The 13,327-nt window shown below is 40.4% G+C and overlaps 1 protein-coding gene across 5 annotated transcripts in view; it reads right to left on the reverse strand.

Moving 5' to 3' along the window:
- The window catches only part of KIAA1671 (KIAA1671 ortholog), an 87,109-nt gene that overhangs the window by 8,468 nt on the left and 65,314 nt on the right, over positions 1-13,327 (reverse strand). For 3 of the 5 annotated variants that reach the window (XM_040611938.1, XM_040611960.1, XM_040611946.1), the window contains one exon: positions 5,254-5,372. In XM_040611938.1, coding sequence (XP_040467872.1) covers positions 5,254-5,372 — 119 coding nt within the window. Of the gene's footprint in view, positions 1-5,253; positions 5,373-10,064; positions 10,179-11,197; positions 11,414-13,327 lie in introns of those variants that run through there. The other 2 variants (XM_040611969.1, XM_040611951.1) reach the window with 2 other exon arrangements.

Raw genomic sequence — 13,327 nt, forward strand, 5'->3', positions numbered from 1 at the left:
ATATATATATACAGAGACACATATATATATTTTTGAGATATGTATTATACCTAAATAATCTATTGTAAATAATAACATATAGTATGTAATTTTTTAATATATGGTAGATGCAAAAGTTGTGTGCACACTTTCTGAAACACAAGAAGACTGCATATACACATCTGGACCTGAAGAAAATGCGAGTGCAATGGGAATGGCCCTGGCCACCACGGCAGCTCCTGCAACACAGTTCATGCTCCAGGTGTGAGTAACTCCGTTTCACATGACTCCAAGGAAAGAAACTGAAGCATCTTAAGCAGCGCAGAGCATTTAAACACTTTGGAAGCATTTTTTAGATGCTAATAGACATTGGATTTTAAAAAAAAGAATAGTATCCCTCGTGTTCCGACAGAAAGAAGCGTCTCCATTGGTGCTATCCCAAGACCAACAGCTCCTCCACTTGAGCTGTAGTAGATTTTGGTTCTCTCATTGCCTCTAGTTCTGGTCTGTAAGAGACAAGGAACACAAGCAGCTGTAACCCAGTCAACGGCAATTGCCAAGATATGAAAGAGGAGAGAGGACATTGCTTGTTTAGGTGGATCCGATCCCATATCCCATTGGGAAGTTTGGAAGCAACAACGTGATCGCGCAGAAGTGCTACGGGCTCATTGATTCACTCTTGCCAGGCAGGAGGTCTGCTGGCTTCAGAGTAGGTGACTTTAAAGCATGCAAAGAGTGAACTGTCAGGGAAGGGGACTGGAAAAGGGCAAGAACAGGGCCAGAAATCACTAGAGAAAGCTCTGCAGGGGAGAGAGACTAGGCAGTGTCACTGGACTGGAGCACAAATGCCCTGTGCTCCTCCACCATGCTCATTCACAGCATGGAAACTAACCAGAGATATGCCCACCTGACTGCAGAAGTGGTTCTCTGAACCAGCTCCTTCCTTAAGAGCTTCTTTTTTATCTTGGGGCATATTTTGGAGAGAGCTGCCCGTCCAGCCACAGGTTGTTTTCTCTCAGGAGGTGGGCAGCAGGTGGCACCCTAAGGCAGGGCTCCACAAGCAGAAGCTTTCGGGGTGCCTCAGGGATAGCACCGAGGGCAGCGGGACCTGCACCCCAGCACTGTGATGCTCCCAGCGTATTCCTAGAAATTTTCCCCTTGCCTAGATTAACAGAAAGTAGTGTCAGGACTGAAAGCTGTATAGAGTTGTGTGTCTCCCTTTGTCACATAGGTTGGAGCATTCCTTCGAACAGCAGGAGATTGTAGGAAACACTGTAAGACTCTACTGTCAGTAAAAATAGGGCTGTCTTGCTTCTAATTTTAGGAGTTCCTAGTTTAAAAACCAAAATCTAAAAGTATTTAAGGAGTTAAGGGTTTTTTCCTCTTCTTAAGAAAAGTCTTTTGTTACTAAGCACCTTTGTTGAGCAAATATCTAGGTAAAGTGTTCTAAATCCAAAAAAATCTGAACACGTATGAACATATGCACAGTTTTTAAACAATAGACCTCAGTATTTGGTACAGTCCACAACGACAGCAGTCTTGGGAGGAAAACACTCAGGAGTCTACTGTTGAATAACAACTTTCTATGAAGCAGCAGTTCTAATTTCCAATCTGGCAGAGCAAATGCTGCACAGAGGGTTTTTCCAGCACATGAGTAGTATGAATGCTTCTTCCCTCCTTCAGCAGTGGGCCCCAGGATAATTAAGAACTGGTACTAATGAGCTCCAGGGGGAAGTTTTTGTCTAGTATTTTTGCTTCAAATGATATTTGGTATCTGCAGCATTAGGCTTCAGATCCATTAGAATGGGGAAGAATGTAGAGACGAAAGACAATCTGCACGCTTATCACCTTTCATGGAAATGAAAAATATATATTAAAAGGATCCTGTCTGATTTGCACATCTCTGGAAAGCCTCTCCCCTTCTACATCTTAGGGCTTCAGCTAACATAGCAGTGCAGTTTTTCAAATGAATATTTGAAAAATACAGATGAATTTACACTGATCAGTGGTTTGTAATTCACTAACCTTTCTAATGGATTCTCCTTTACTGTTCTCGCACAATTACAGCATCGTTACACATTAAACACTGACACAGCTAATCACCAAACATGGCAAGCATGACTTGAGTACACACACTGTCATGCACAGTGGCTTCTTTCCATCTGAACCACAAATTAGGGGGGAAACGCCCTTCATAATAATGGTCAAATATTGCAACTTAAAACATATTTTCAGTTCTCATTACTGAGAGCTACTGTGCATCTTCTTCTATTAATTCATTAAGATTGCAAGTTGTATGAGCATATCTGTAAGCTACTAACAATGGTTAACAGGGGTCATTTGCAGACGCTTGCTTCTCTGAAAAATTATCGTAGTGGACACAAATTTCAGTAGAATGGTTATCACAAATATGCAATATACTAAGATCAATCTTCACTTGCAATTGCAATTAAATTTATTTAGTTTTAGCAAGACAGTGCTAAGAGGCCATAAAGAATGTGTTGCTTCATTATATGAAATTAGGAGTGAAAAAGTAAAGGAATGCTGGTTTTTATGCTGCTGAAAAGTTAGAATCAAAAGGCAGCTGTCACTTTGCCTAGGGCATCACACAAGAAATAACATCAATTCAGAAATGACCTTTCGTATTCCATAACTACAGATTCCCATTTATTACAGGTAGCTGATACTATAGTAGGTCTTTGTTTCTGAAACTTTGTTGTAGCCTAGCTTCAAGAATTTGAAGAAACAAACAACTAAAACCTTACGAAGTCAGAGCTGTATATATCCATCACCTAAAAACACGGTTCCTTTTCTGTAAAAAAGAATCATTTTTCCTTATGAAGACTGCTGCAACCTAAAAGTAAGAATTTTCTATGGTGTCAACTTGGAAAAGCTTACTAAAGCACTTGAGAAAAATAAAAATAAAACCTTTTCGATAAGCTAAGAAAAATCCAATTCATGCCTCCAAATTAAACCATCTCCTTCCATTCTGAAAAGTTATTTGCCAAAGCCTGTTGCCACCAGCCAAGAGCAGTCCGTTCTGTTTATTCTACCCGTGATTAAGTTTAGCTGAAAATGATCCTTCCTTCACCTTCTTAGAAGCTTATCTAGGAGCAGGACCATGTTTATCCTGTTGCCATGTTATGACTTTTTATTTTAAAATTCCCTTCCTCTCTCAGAGAGGAGCTCATTCACTGATGGGTTCATGAAACACTCCTAAAGGGGCTAAAATAATCACTCCATGACTCAAATACTGGAAAATGCCAGAAACTGGAAGTTCCTCCAACACACCACCAGCAGGCTGGTGACACTGTTCTGTCCCTACTGCTGCAGTGTTCCCATTTGCTCCCCGGGTACCCTGCTCCCAGCGCTCCCTCAGCCATGGATTCAGCTGGTGGCCGAAAGGCGTATGGGGTGCGTGAGGAATACAACAACACATAAAGTCTTAAGGGAAGTGAGTAAGGCAAAACAGGAAAGTTGAATTATCAGAGTATCCTGTAAGTTCCTGCCTCTGGGCCGAATGCAGAGGCGTGTTCGAATCACCCATGGCAAGAGGAAGAGAATGCCTGCACTTGTCCTGGCAGAGGCCTTCTACTTGATAAAAAATAAACTGCAAACAAAATGCAGTTTCAATCTATTCCAGGAAGATTTCCCTTATTAGTTTAATGTTTAAAAGCATGTTACTCTTATTCCTTTCCAAGTGCCTGAATTGAATATACCAGTCATTCCCGACAATGAACTGGAAGTCAAAATAAAGCAGAAAAAGGGGGTTGCAAAATGCCACAAAGTTACTATACTGTCATTGTCATGCTATAAAAAGACCCCAAAACTTAACATTTCTTACAGTGGAAACAAAATTCCAAGACACAGGGATTGAGTTCAATACTTCAATAAACCAGAATTTTTAGGTGGAGCTTTTCTAATTAGGAAGAATTCTCCAGGTTTGAAATAACATTCCAGCACTGTCTGTTTTGGAGCCAAGACAAGCACGTTTGTTACAAAACAGATTTCAGAAACTGTCTATAGCATACTGAAATCAAAGTTATTTTACAGAAGGTTTGGATGTCACTGTTGGCATGTCACATAGTTCACTGAACTTCAAGCTGAAACCTACCCTGATTTCATAAGCAATAAAATATTTATAGAACACAGTTCTCAAGTGCAGAACACACCAAACATAACTGACACTAATGTCTGCTGTATGATCTCAACATGTATAACATTAAAAAACCCAGATAAAATGCTATTTTCATACTACACTGAGCAGATATTGGCTCAAACAGCAAAGATCAAGCTGTACTTTACACAAGAGGTGTAAATTATAAAAACCCTCATACTTCAATACTCCAGGTTTATTTCATTAAATCATTTTACTAACAAAAAAGCATCAGTAATATTATCTTTCACTCAACTGACATTCCATTACATCCTCCATTTCACCACACTAAAACGCTTCAGAGTCAGTGAGATGGGGACATTGTACCCCAGGATTTATCTGGCAGTGCACTGCGTGTCATCCTGCTGTTGGAGCAGCTGCCTGGCATTCAGAGCACCCGTTTCAAACGGATTTTGCCATTCAACCCATCTGGTAGCACAGCTCTTAAAGGCAGTGCTGATTGGTATGGAAGAGGACCAAATTTATAAAAATATTTAAAACAAACCCCAAGACTGTTAGCGTACCCCGTCTAATCATAATCAGGCACTTCCTTACCTACCTGAGAGGGAGGAAATCAAGACAGTTTTAGCAAAATCTTCCCAGAACCCTACTTCTGCCCACCAGAGGCACAAGCAGGTTATCACTTTCTAAATGTGAAAACGTACATTTCTAACTATAATTACAAACATAAAAATACAAAGAATAAAAGAAGTTTTACTACCTCTGCTAATCTCATCAAAGCCATTTGGTGTATTTCTCAAGAAAAACTGTTATTCTCATGTCTCTTCTACCATTTTAGCACTAAAAAAAATAACATCTAACTTGTGTTTCAATCACCATCAGACTTGTTAATCCTATTCCAGTCCAAGCAGGTTTTGTCATTGCTTATGAAAGTGATGATACTGCATTCTCACTGGAGGATTGAGTTTACATTTCAAAACTTACTGCAATTTGTAGATATTAAAGAAACATTTCCACACCTATAGACTAAAGAAAATGAACATGCAACTTTAGAAGAAACATACATGTGCACCCATGTCACACACATACACCCAAATTTTTCTTCTCATTACGAAGGAAAAGCTTGTACGCATGGCAGAGGCATTGCTCAACCTCACCTGTCCCCACTGTGCCGCTGCTCGTTCCAGGTGCCATACTGGCTGTCGGGCTCCTGCACAAGCGTGTCCGTGTCCTTCGCTCCTGAGGGCTGCCTGGAGAAGCATTGCTTCAGCTGATCCTGCAGGGAAACAATTGAAACATTTCATCAGTCTTTTATCCTTTAGCTAAAGGATTAACAGGTTGTATTTGCAATACTGGTTTTGAATCTACCAGTTAAGCTTGGTCAACACAAAACAGGGAATAAACTTAAACAAGGAAAACTGCTATGAACTTGGAGCAATGATTCTCTATAAAATAAGCACTATTTTCCTGGGAAATCACCAGTTCTAGAGGCCAGAACTGACTCCCTGGTTTTAGTAACTCCATATTGCTTTAACATTATCCTTATCCCAGGTTGCACAAGGTTTTTAGAAGCACCTATGCAAACACGAAGAATTCTGCTGGGAGCTACATTTAATCTCCCCAAGCATACATCTCCCATCAACTCTACTGCTCTTTTCCTGGATCTAATAAAAGGACTTCCCCCCCACCCCCCCACCCCTCCCCAGCTTTCTTGGGAAGACATTCAAAATAATAAAGCATAAATAAGTAAGCATAGTGCCAGACACTAGAAAGCCTTTGATAAATTGACATGTGCTAATGTAAATTTCAAACATTATGTACAACATAGAAGGACAGACTCCAGTGGTTTTTTCCTGTGTTCTACTCTGTCCTCTCATTTCCTAAGTATTTTTATTTCATAGATATGTTACTTTCTAAGAGAGAACATTGCATCTGAAGACCCTTCCCTTTCAGGGGAGAGAAGTGGGTCAGCTGCTGCTGCTGGCACCCTAGATTTGCAGCAGATCTATGTTAACATGCTCCAGAACATAACACTGCTGCACCTTTTGTTTTACCATTGTATTGAGTTACATACTGAAGTTCAACAGTTACTGAAATAATACATTGTGTGTAGATAATTAAACGTTGGTCCCTTTTGCATTCATTATCTCAAACAAATGCAAGTATGGCTTTCAGTGCTGTATCAACTTTGCTTATGAAGATCTCATCTAACAGCACATTGCACTGTTTTCTACATGTCCTAAGCTTTTTCTCTTTATATAAAAAAAGGAAAAAACACAACCAACACATCAAAACACCCGCCCACCACCTCAAACCCACCTAGCAGAACATGCTGGTGGAAACTACCAACACACCTATTTCACTTCAGGCAGCACACACAAAGTAACAACCATACTCAGTGAACTGGCATTCCTTAATATTACCAGGGAAAAGAAGAAAACAAGAAAAAAAAGAAAAAAAAAAAAAAGAGAGATTGCATGTTTTCTTGCGTCCTTAATTTTGTAAACCTAAAGAATACTATCTTAAAACTATAAAAATACTGACATTAAGAATAATTCACCAATACTGATACTTGGCTACTGAATCCTACAATGCTTGCATCTTCTGCTACAAGTTGCTTATTTCCCCAACCATACTACCAGCCGTTGCCACCCTCTAGCTCTGTCATGCTCTTCGCTGCTGACAGTGCTCTATTTTAATGCTGAGTGAAATAAACACCAAAAGGCTCCACCATTTATTCCAACTATTACAATGCACCATTACTAGACAGTCTAAAATTCCAGTTTGCAATACTCAAGTAAGGCTCGGGTTGTGTGTTGCAAGAAACCCAAGTTTCCTGTTTTTCATCTTCCAGATGTTCCCATTGCCTAATAATTCCCTGGTAGTAACTCTTACACTTTATATAGAGACACATACCTGTAACGCCCAGAGGCAAGCTGAGTTGTTAACATTTTTCAGCCCATTCCATACCAGCTTTTAGCAATGAGCACTGCACACACCTCTTAACAGCTAGGCGAGTAGCAGGGAAATAGTCCTGTACAGCTCAGAAACCACAGGGCATTTCCTACTGCTTGGCTCAGGCATATGTTTTGCTTTCCACAGAGTCCTTCCGTAGCTTCATGATTTCATGCTCTGCACCAGGGGTTAAGTTAACACTCCTGGGCTCAGCCTTCTGCTGTTACTTGGTGGCCACTTGATTCACTTCTAGGAAAGGCACTAACAAATGCAAATCATTATTCTTGCTTTCCTCTCCACTGTCTATCCTAGTTCAGGTTGGCGGTTTGTTTGTGGTTGTTTGTTGTTTTTTTTTTCCAACCTGATGCTTGTTATGAATTTTTTTCAATCCCAATCTCACATTACAGGTTACCACATTTTTATAATCAATGCACACAAAGTATTTATCAACTTTTGCCACTTTCTGCACAGAAACAGTTGCAGCTGTATCAAGCACTGTAGCTGCAGCACCTGGCAGCCTTAGTGGCAGCACACTCAGCCTCCACAGCCCTTGCTCAGCACCCCAGGGGGACACTTGCTGCCCCAACAGAATATGACCCAACAGACACAACCACCTCTTCTTTTTTGTTGGAAGTCAGTGTTTTCCACCTGCTACAACTAAGGTCAATTACCTCTGTGCATGGTATGTATTACATTGTTACTTGTTTCTAGCTAAAACAGTCTAAAAAGCTTAGAAACAGGAATGGAAGCAGCTGAAAAACAACTTCATTTTATTGCATTGGGGAGACATTGTTTACAAAAAGTGTTGTGTTATCACGACTGTGATGTTTGTAAGAAGAAAGCATGGACAATCCAGATAATACCATTTTGGCAGCTACAGGAAAAAAAATTAGATGCAAATATATTGCTCATCTGAAGGCTCAGTAATTCTTACTAAAATTTTACATTGCAAACTGATCAGCACGTATTCTTCCATTTCAGGCAACATTTTACTTGATGTGATATATATTTGAACTTTAAGATGTGGTTTTATAGCCAAAATGACACAATTAACACTCAGATACCAATTCTCTATGCTAAAGCCAAAACAAGCCTGAAAAAGAAATAAAATTGCTACTTCTGTAGACATTGTGAACATAAATTCAGTAAAACAAACTGAGAAGTCAAGAATATGACACTCCAAATTCTAGCAGATTACTTTGTTACATTGAGTAATGCTATTGCATTTTGCTTCTGGAGGAAGCTACTTCAGAAGGCAGCTGCACAATCTTTCCCTGATGATCCCTTTCAGTCCACGCTTTTTAACTGACCCAATGACTAGCTGGAAAAAACAAATGTTCTTTGAAGTCTACAAACCATTCCTTAGGCCTAAACTATTTAAAGACTCTGGCTTCTACCAGCTGAGAAGAACCACAGATAATTTGATGAGGTGTAATAACCTGGCCAGCTAGCTGAGAGAGAAAAGGTTCCAACTACGACTGAAATAGGGAGAAGTAAGAGGAGCCGATCCCATCCCCAGCTTGTGGAGGAGGTATCAGAGGGTGACACAGAAAAGCAATTTATAGCCTGTGCATCCTGGAGTAGGTAGTATATGTTGAAGAAGAAAGGGACAACAAACTATAAAGATTATTCTTGACAGTATGTGATTACTATCAAGCATAAGAATGATAAGGTTTAGGTTTTCTTTTGAAGATCTCTCTTGCATTATCTTCACTGCCCTCCAGAAAGACTAAAGGCAATCTGGTAATACAGAAGCACTGGCCATCGGGACCTTGGACGTGCCTGGGAAAAGTCCATTCCCTTTGTTTTCCTTCAGTAACTATAAGCTTATTTCTAAAACACAGTAGAGGCTAGTCAAAAAAGTAAAATCAAAACCCAGAGTGATAACTTTCTCTACCTCCATCCTCCTTCAGCCTTTATAATCCTTGGGTAGCACTTGATAGTTGCTATTAAACTTTTGGTTTTTTAAATATCAGTCAAAATTACACAATTTCTCTGAGAACTATACATACGTAGCATTGCATTTTATGGCTGAGATGCTTTTAGACGCAAGCAACTCAGATTAGATCATACAGATACATTTGCATTTTCTGGCATTAACATTTTACTTGGAACAACCTGGTGTTACAAAGACCATGAATGAAGAACAAACTGGGATTACAAATTGGGAGCTTTAAAACATATGACAGATGCAAAAATAATGTAAGCTTTACTGAATGTACTAGAGTGACAATTTTCAGGTCTGTCACAAGCCCATTATATCACACATCCCACAGTGCCCTACATCACATTAATTTACATAAAACCACAGAAGACAGATCAAAGTACCCTGCCTGCTGCCTAGTAGCCCCTTGCAATGCATCCCATGGCACAATAAGGTGCCAGTTTTTACCCAAGTATTGGGACAAGAAAGAACAAAATACTTTCCAACATGTACTGTTCCCAAACATGACCAGATTCTGCTTCATACTTTGTTCCCTAGCCTAAATCCTAACTTAAAGCTCACTTCTTCAGATGGATGAAAACAGTATTTTCCTTTTTTAAATGTGTAAGTACTATAGAGCAAGAGATCCTGCAAGATAAAGAACTGACACATCTGGCTTTGACTTTTGTTGCCCTTAAGAACATATCTGCTCTGAACAGAAAACCTTTTCTTCTGTAAGAGACAACTACCCACTATTAACTCAACAAACCTGTGCTAATATGTGTGAGCTGTTCTCTTTCTCTATCCAACCCAAAGTCCAAAAGAGGTGGTGTACAACGTGTGAAGCTAGGCCAGATACTGTATTATGAATATTCTGTTTATTGAGGAAATGGCTGTAACAGACATATCAAGGAAAAAGCAATAAAAAGAGGGGTCTGGTGTCTTCTTAGAGCACAAGATAAACCGAAATTAGGAATTCTCTTATTTGTAAGCACAGAAAAATCTCCCCAATCAAATAAATACTGCTCTCAATCCAGCATTCAAATGCTGTAATTCTCCACGCCTCAATCTTTAACTTAAAACACTTACATCAGTAGCCAGGAACAAAATCAACTTAATTTTCACATGAAATAAAACAGCCGAGTTGTATACTGATCTGCCTCTAGTTCTTCTTCTAAAATGAGACATTATGATTATGCCTCTTTCAGTACTCCCTTGGAATTAAGCTGGGTTTGGCAGCAGTCCAGAGCTGATTACTCCTGCAATTTCCAGTTCCTGAAAATGATGCACATACAATATTGGTCCTACCAGCACAAAAATTAACCGTAACTAAGAAAGAATGCATACATTTATGTGAAAAACACTTCTGCGCTGATGTGAAATAAAGACCTGGCATATGAAGAATGCCAGTTGAAAGAGATCTCATGAGTCAGAATCCTCACAGACAGTTTCAAAAATATCTTTGTTTGCAAAAGAGACAGAGACATCAGACAGCCAAAATGACACCCCACAGCTTGACGTGAAAAAATTAAAAGTTAAAATCTACTGGCATAAATTGAATATGAATAGGTAATTGCACAAAGGAATGAAGTTTTGACCATCTGCCTCATTAACACAAAACTCAGAAAGAAAAATTCTTGCTGATTTCTTGAAAATCTTCCCCCTGCCCCCTCCTTTTTTTTTCCTCTCTTCTCTTTTTAATGAAAAGTAGTCAGATGTTTGGTCAAATTGCCCATATTCAGAACTCCCCTGCCCCTTAAGTGCAACACTGCACTTAAGGAGAGTTTACAAGTCCTTACAAACCCAGAACACAGTCCCAGTTGTTCCCCTGCAATATACCAGGAAGATGGCAATATACCTTATTCTATTAAAAAAAAATTCCATCATTTTATAGTTGACTCTGCTTTGAGTCGGATACTGGGCTAGAGACCTCCAGAGCTCCTTTCTAACCTGAATTATTCTATGATTATTCTAATGATTTCAAGGTTTATTACTAAAAAGTCAACTATGTATTTTCGACCACCAACAGAATTATCACAAACATAACACCACATCAAAACCAATGAACCAACACCAAAAAAACCAAACCCAGCACAAGGGCCTTAGAAACTATACAACATTTCACAACCCATGTGTTTTTTCTAAGTATCCAAACATCAACACAGCAAGTGGGAAATTGAACTTTGTGGCATCAGCATCCCAGGATTTCCATATATACTTACTAGCCAGCGAACTAGTGGTGCCCACAGGTAGTAAGTCATGGTTCAAGACCAACACTCCAGTTAGTTCCAAGCAATCAGGTGAGGAGATTTACCAACTCAGCATTTAAATAAGTTGTTGAAAGGAGTAACTGCCTTAGTGTAGTGTCCCAGGCAGAAGGCAGCACTTTCTGCCTCCCACCCCACCCTCCATGCTGCAGTGACAGATAAACAGTTCCAGGAACTGTACATTTTCTTTCTGATCTCACTGATGAGGAAAGTTTAGAGACCTCCAGTGCAGGCTCCACCCACAGGCATCATACGTGATGACTTCACCAGCCCTCCCAATACCCAGTTCAGCACAGTATGTTCAAACCAAGGAAACACTTTACAAACACTGGAGACCAAGCCTAAGAGCAGTGACAAAAGTAATTGTATTAATCTCATAACCTCAAGGTCTTTACATTGTTACACAGGCCACCTCCACCACTGCCAGCAGGGAAGGAGACTGCAGTGAGCAGCCTCGACGTCTGCTCAAGAGCCATGTCCCACTGGCTCCAGTGTCTTTCTGGCCTGGAGAGGACAAGCTGGTTTAACATGGCAAACCACAGCTGCAGCAGGGGTGCATGAGCATACACCTGGGGAAACACAGGGCATGCCCCAGCTGCCCCCACCTGCATCTGCAAGCGCTCACACAATGTATTTAGCACTGTTACATCCTAAGGATCTATACTGCTCAACTCAACAAACCTTTACATAATAAATGTTTAATTTTTCCGTGTGCAGTGGAGTACATACCAAGTCCCATGGTATAAAACATTCTCATAAATGATATCAGCCACTACATCCTTGCTGTTGCTATGCAACCTAGGGCTGTCTCGGCCATATCTTCCAGTAGGATATGATAACCAACAACCAATTATACCCCTAATGTTAAAAGCTGACAGCATTTACCTTATGATAGATGGGTTGTTTTTAGAGGGTGACTGGTTTAATTCTCCACCTTTTCATAGCTTCCCACCTTGATGCACAAGCCTGAATCCCAGCCCCTTTTCCATGGAAAGGCATGGCAAAAATTGCAGAAAAGCAGACCTACATCTGCAGAAATAAGGAGATGGCTAAGTGTTCCTCCCAGCCCCTAACCAAGGAAGAAAACGGAAGGAAGAGTAAGTTGTGAACAGCTGGTACCAGACAGCAACTGAGTGGAGAGGGCAAAGAACATCCCAAGCTGCTACATATCCCATGTATAGTGTTAGCTCAGCTGCTCTCCTTTAAAAAGCTTTATACCACACCCACAACAGCCCGTATCACTAGTCTTACGGCCTTGCTAATAGGAAAGCCAGTCTTAACCTTAGAAGCAAAACTTTGCTTCACAGTCCTGTATTTGAACTGAATTGAACCAAACCTAATCCACTGTATTTAACGTATATCCCTTTGAAACGTGTATATGCCTTGTGCTACAGTACAAATATTTTCACCCTAATCAAAACACACAAACGGTGCAGATCTAAACACAACAAATGATTTAACAAGTGTGTTAGTGCAGAGCTGACAGGGATCCTCCTGGCCACACCAGCACAAAATGTTCACTGCACACAGTGGCAAAGCAGCCAGAGGAAATCATTGCCAGCAAGTTCAATAATTTACTCAAGTTCAAAAAGCATTTCCCAGCAACACCTTTCCAGCCTAAACTTGAACCCCCAAGAGTCTATCACAGCTCTCCAAATCCCAGCATCTCCCACACCTTTTGAACATACAAAATTACTTCCCCTGCTTGCCAGTCTTCAGCTAATCGCTTCTTCTCTATTAATGGATCTTTCACTCATGAGCCCCAGCTCTGCTGTGCCTCCCAGGAGCCAGGTCCAGCTGACAGACTCACTGTTTGAAAGGCAGCAGCACCACAGAGAGACCCAAAGTCTACGCACAGCAGTCTGGCCACAACAGAAATGTGGCCAAAGTAACCTGAAGTTTCACCAGGAATCTGGTTACCATCATGCAATGAAATTTATTCACTGCTTTTCCAGTGACTCTCGGTGAAGGTAACCTCCTGGCTTCATTGAGGATTTCAAAGACATTTTAGCGTTTGTCATTTTTTATACCCTGAAAATAGAACTGCTATGACTTGCTGCAAACACTCACCACACACGTACCATG

Source organism: Falco naumanni, chromosome 1 (genome assembly GCF_017639655.2).
Source record: "Falco naumanni isolate bFalNau1 chromosome 1, bFalNau1.pat, whole genome shotgun sequence".
In the NCBI taxonomy this organism is placed as follows: domain Eukaryota; kingdom Metazoa; phylum Chordata; class Aves; order Falconiformes; family Falconidae; genus Falco; species Falco naumanni.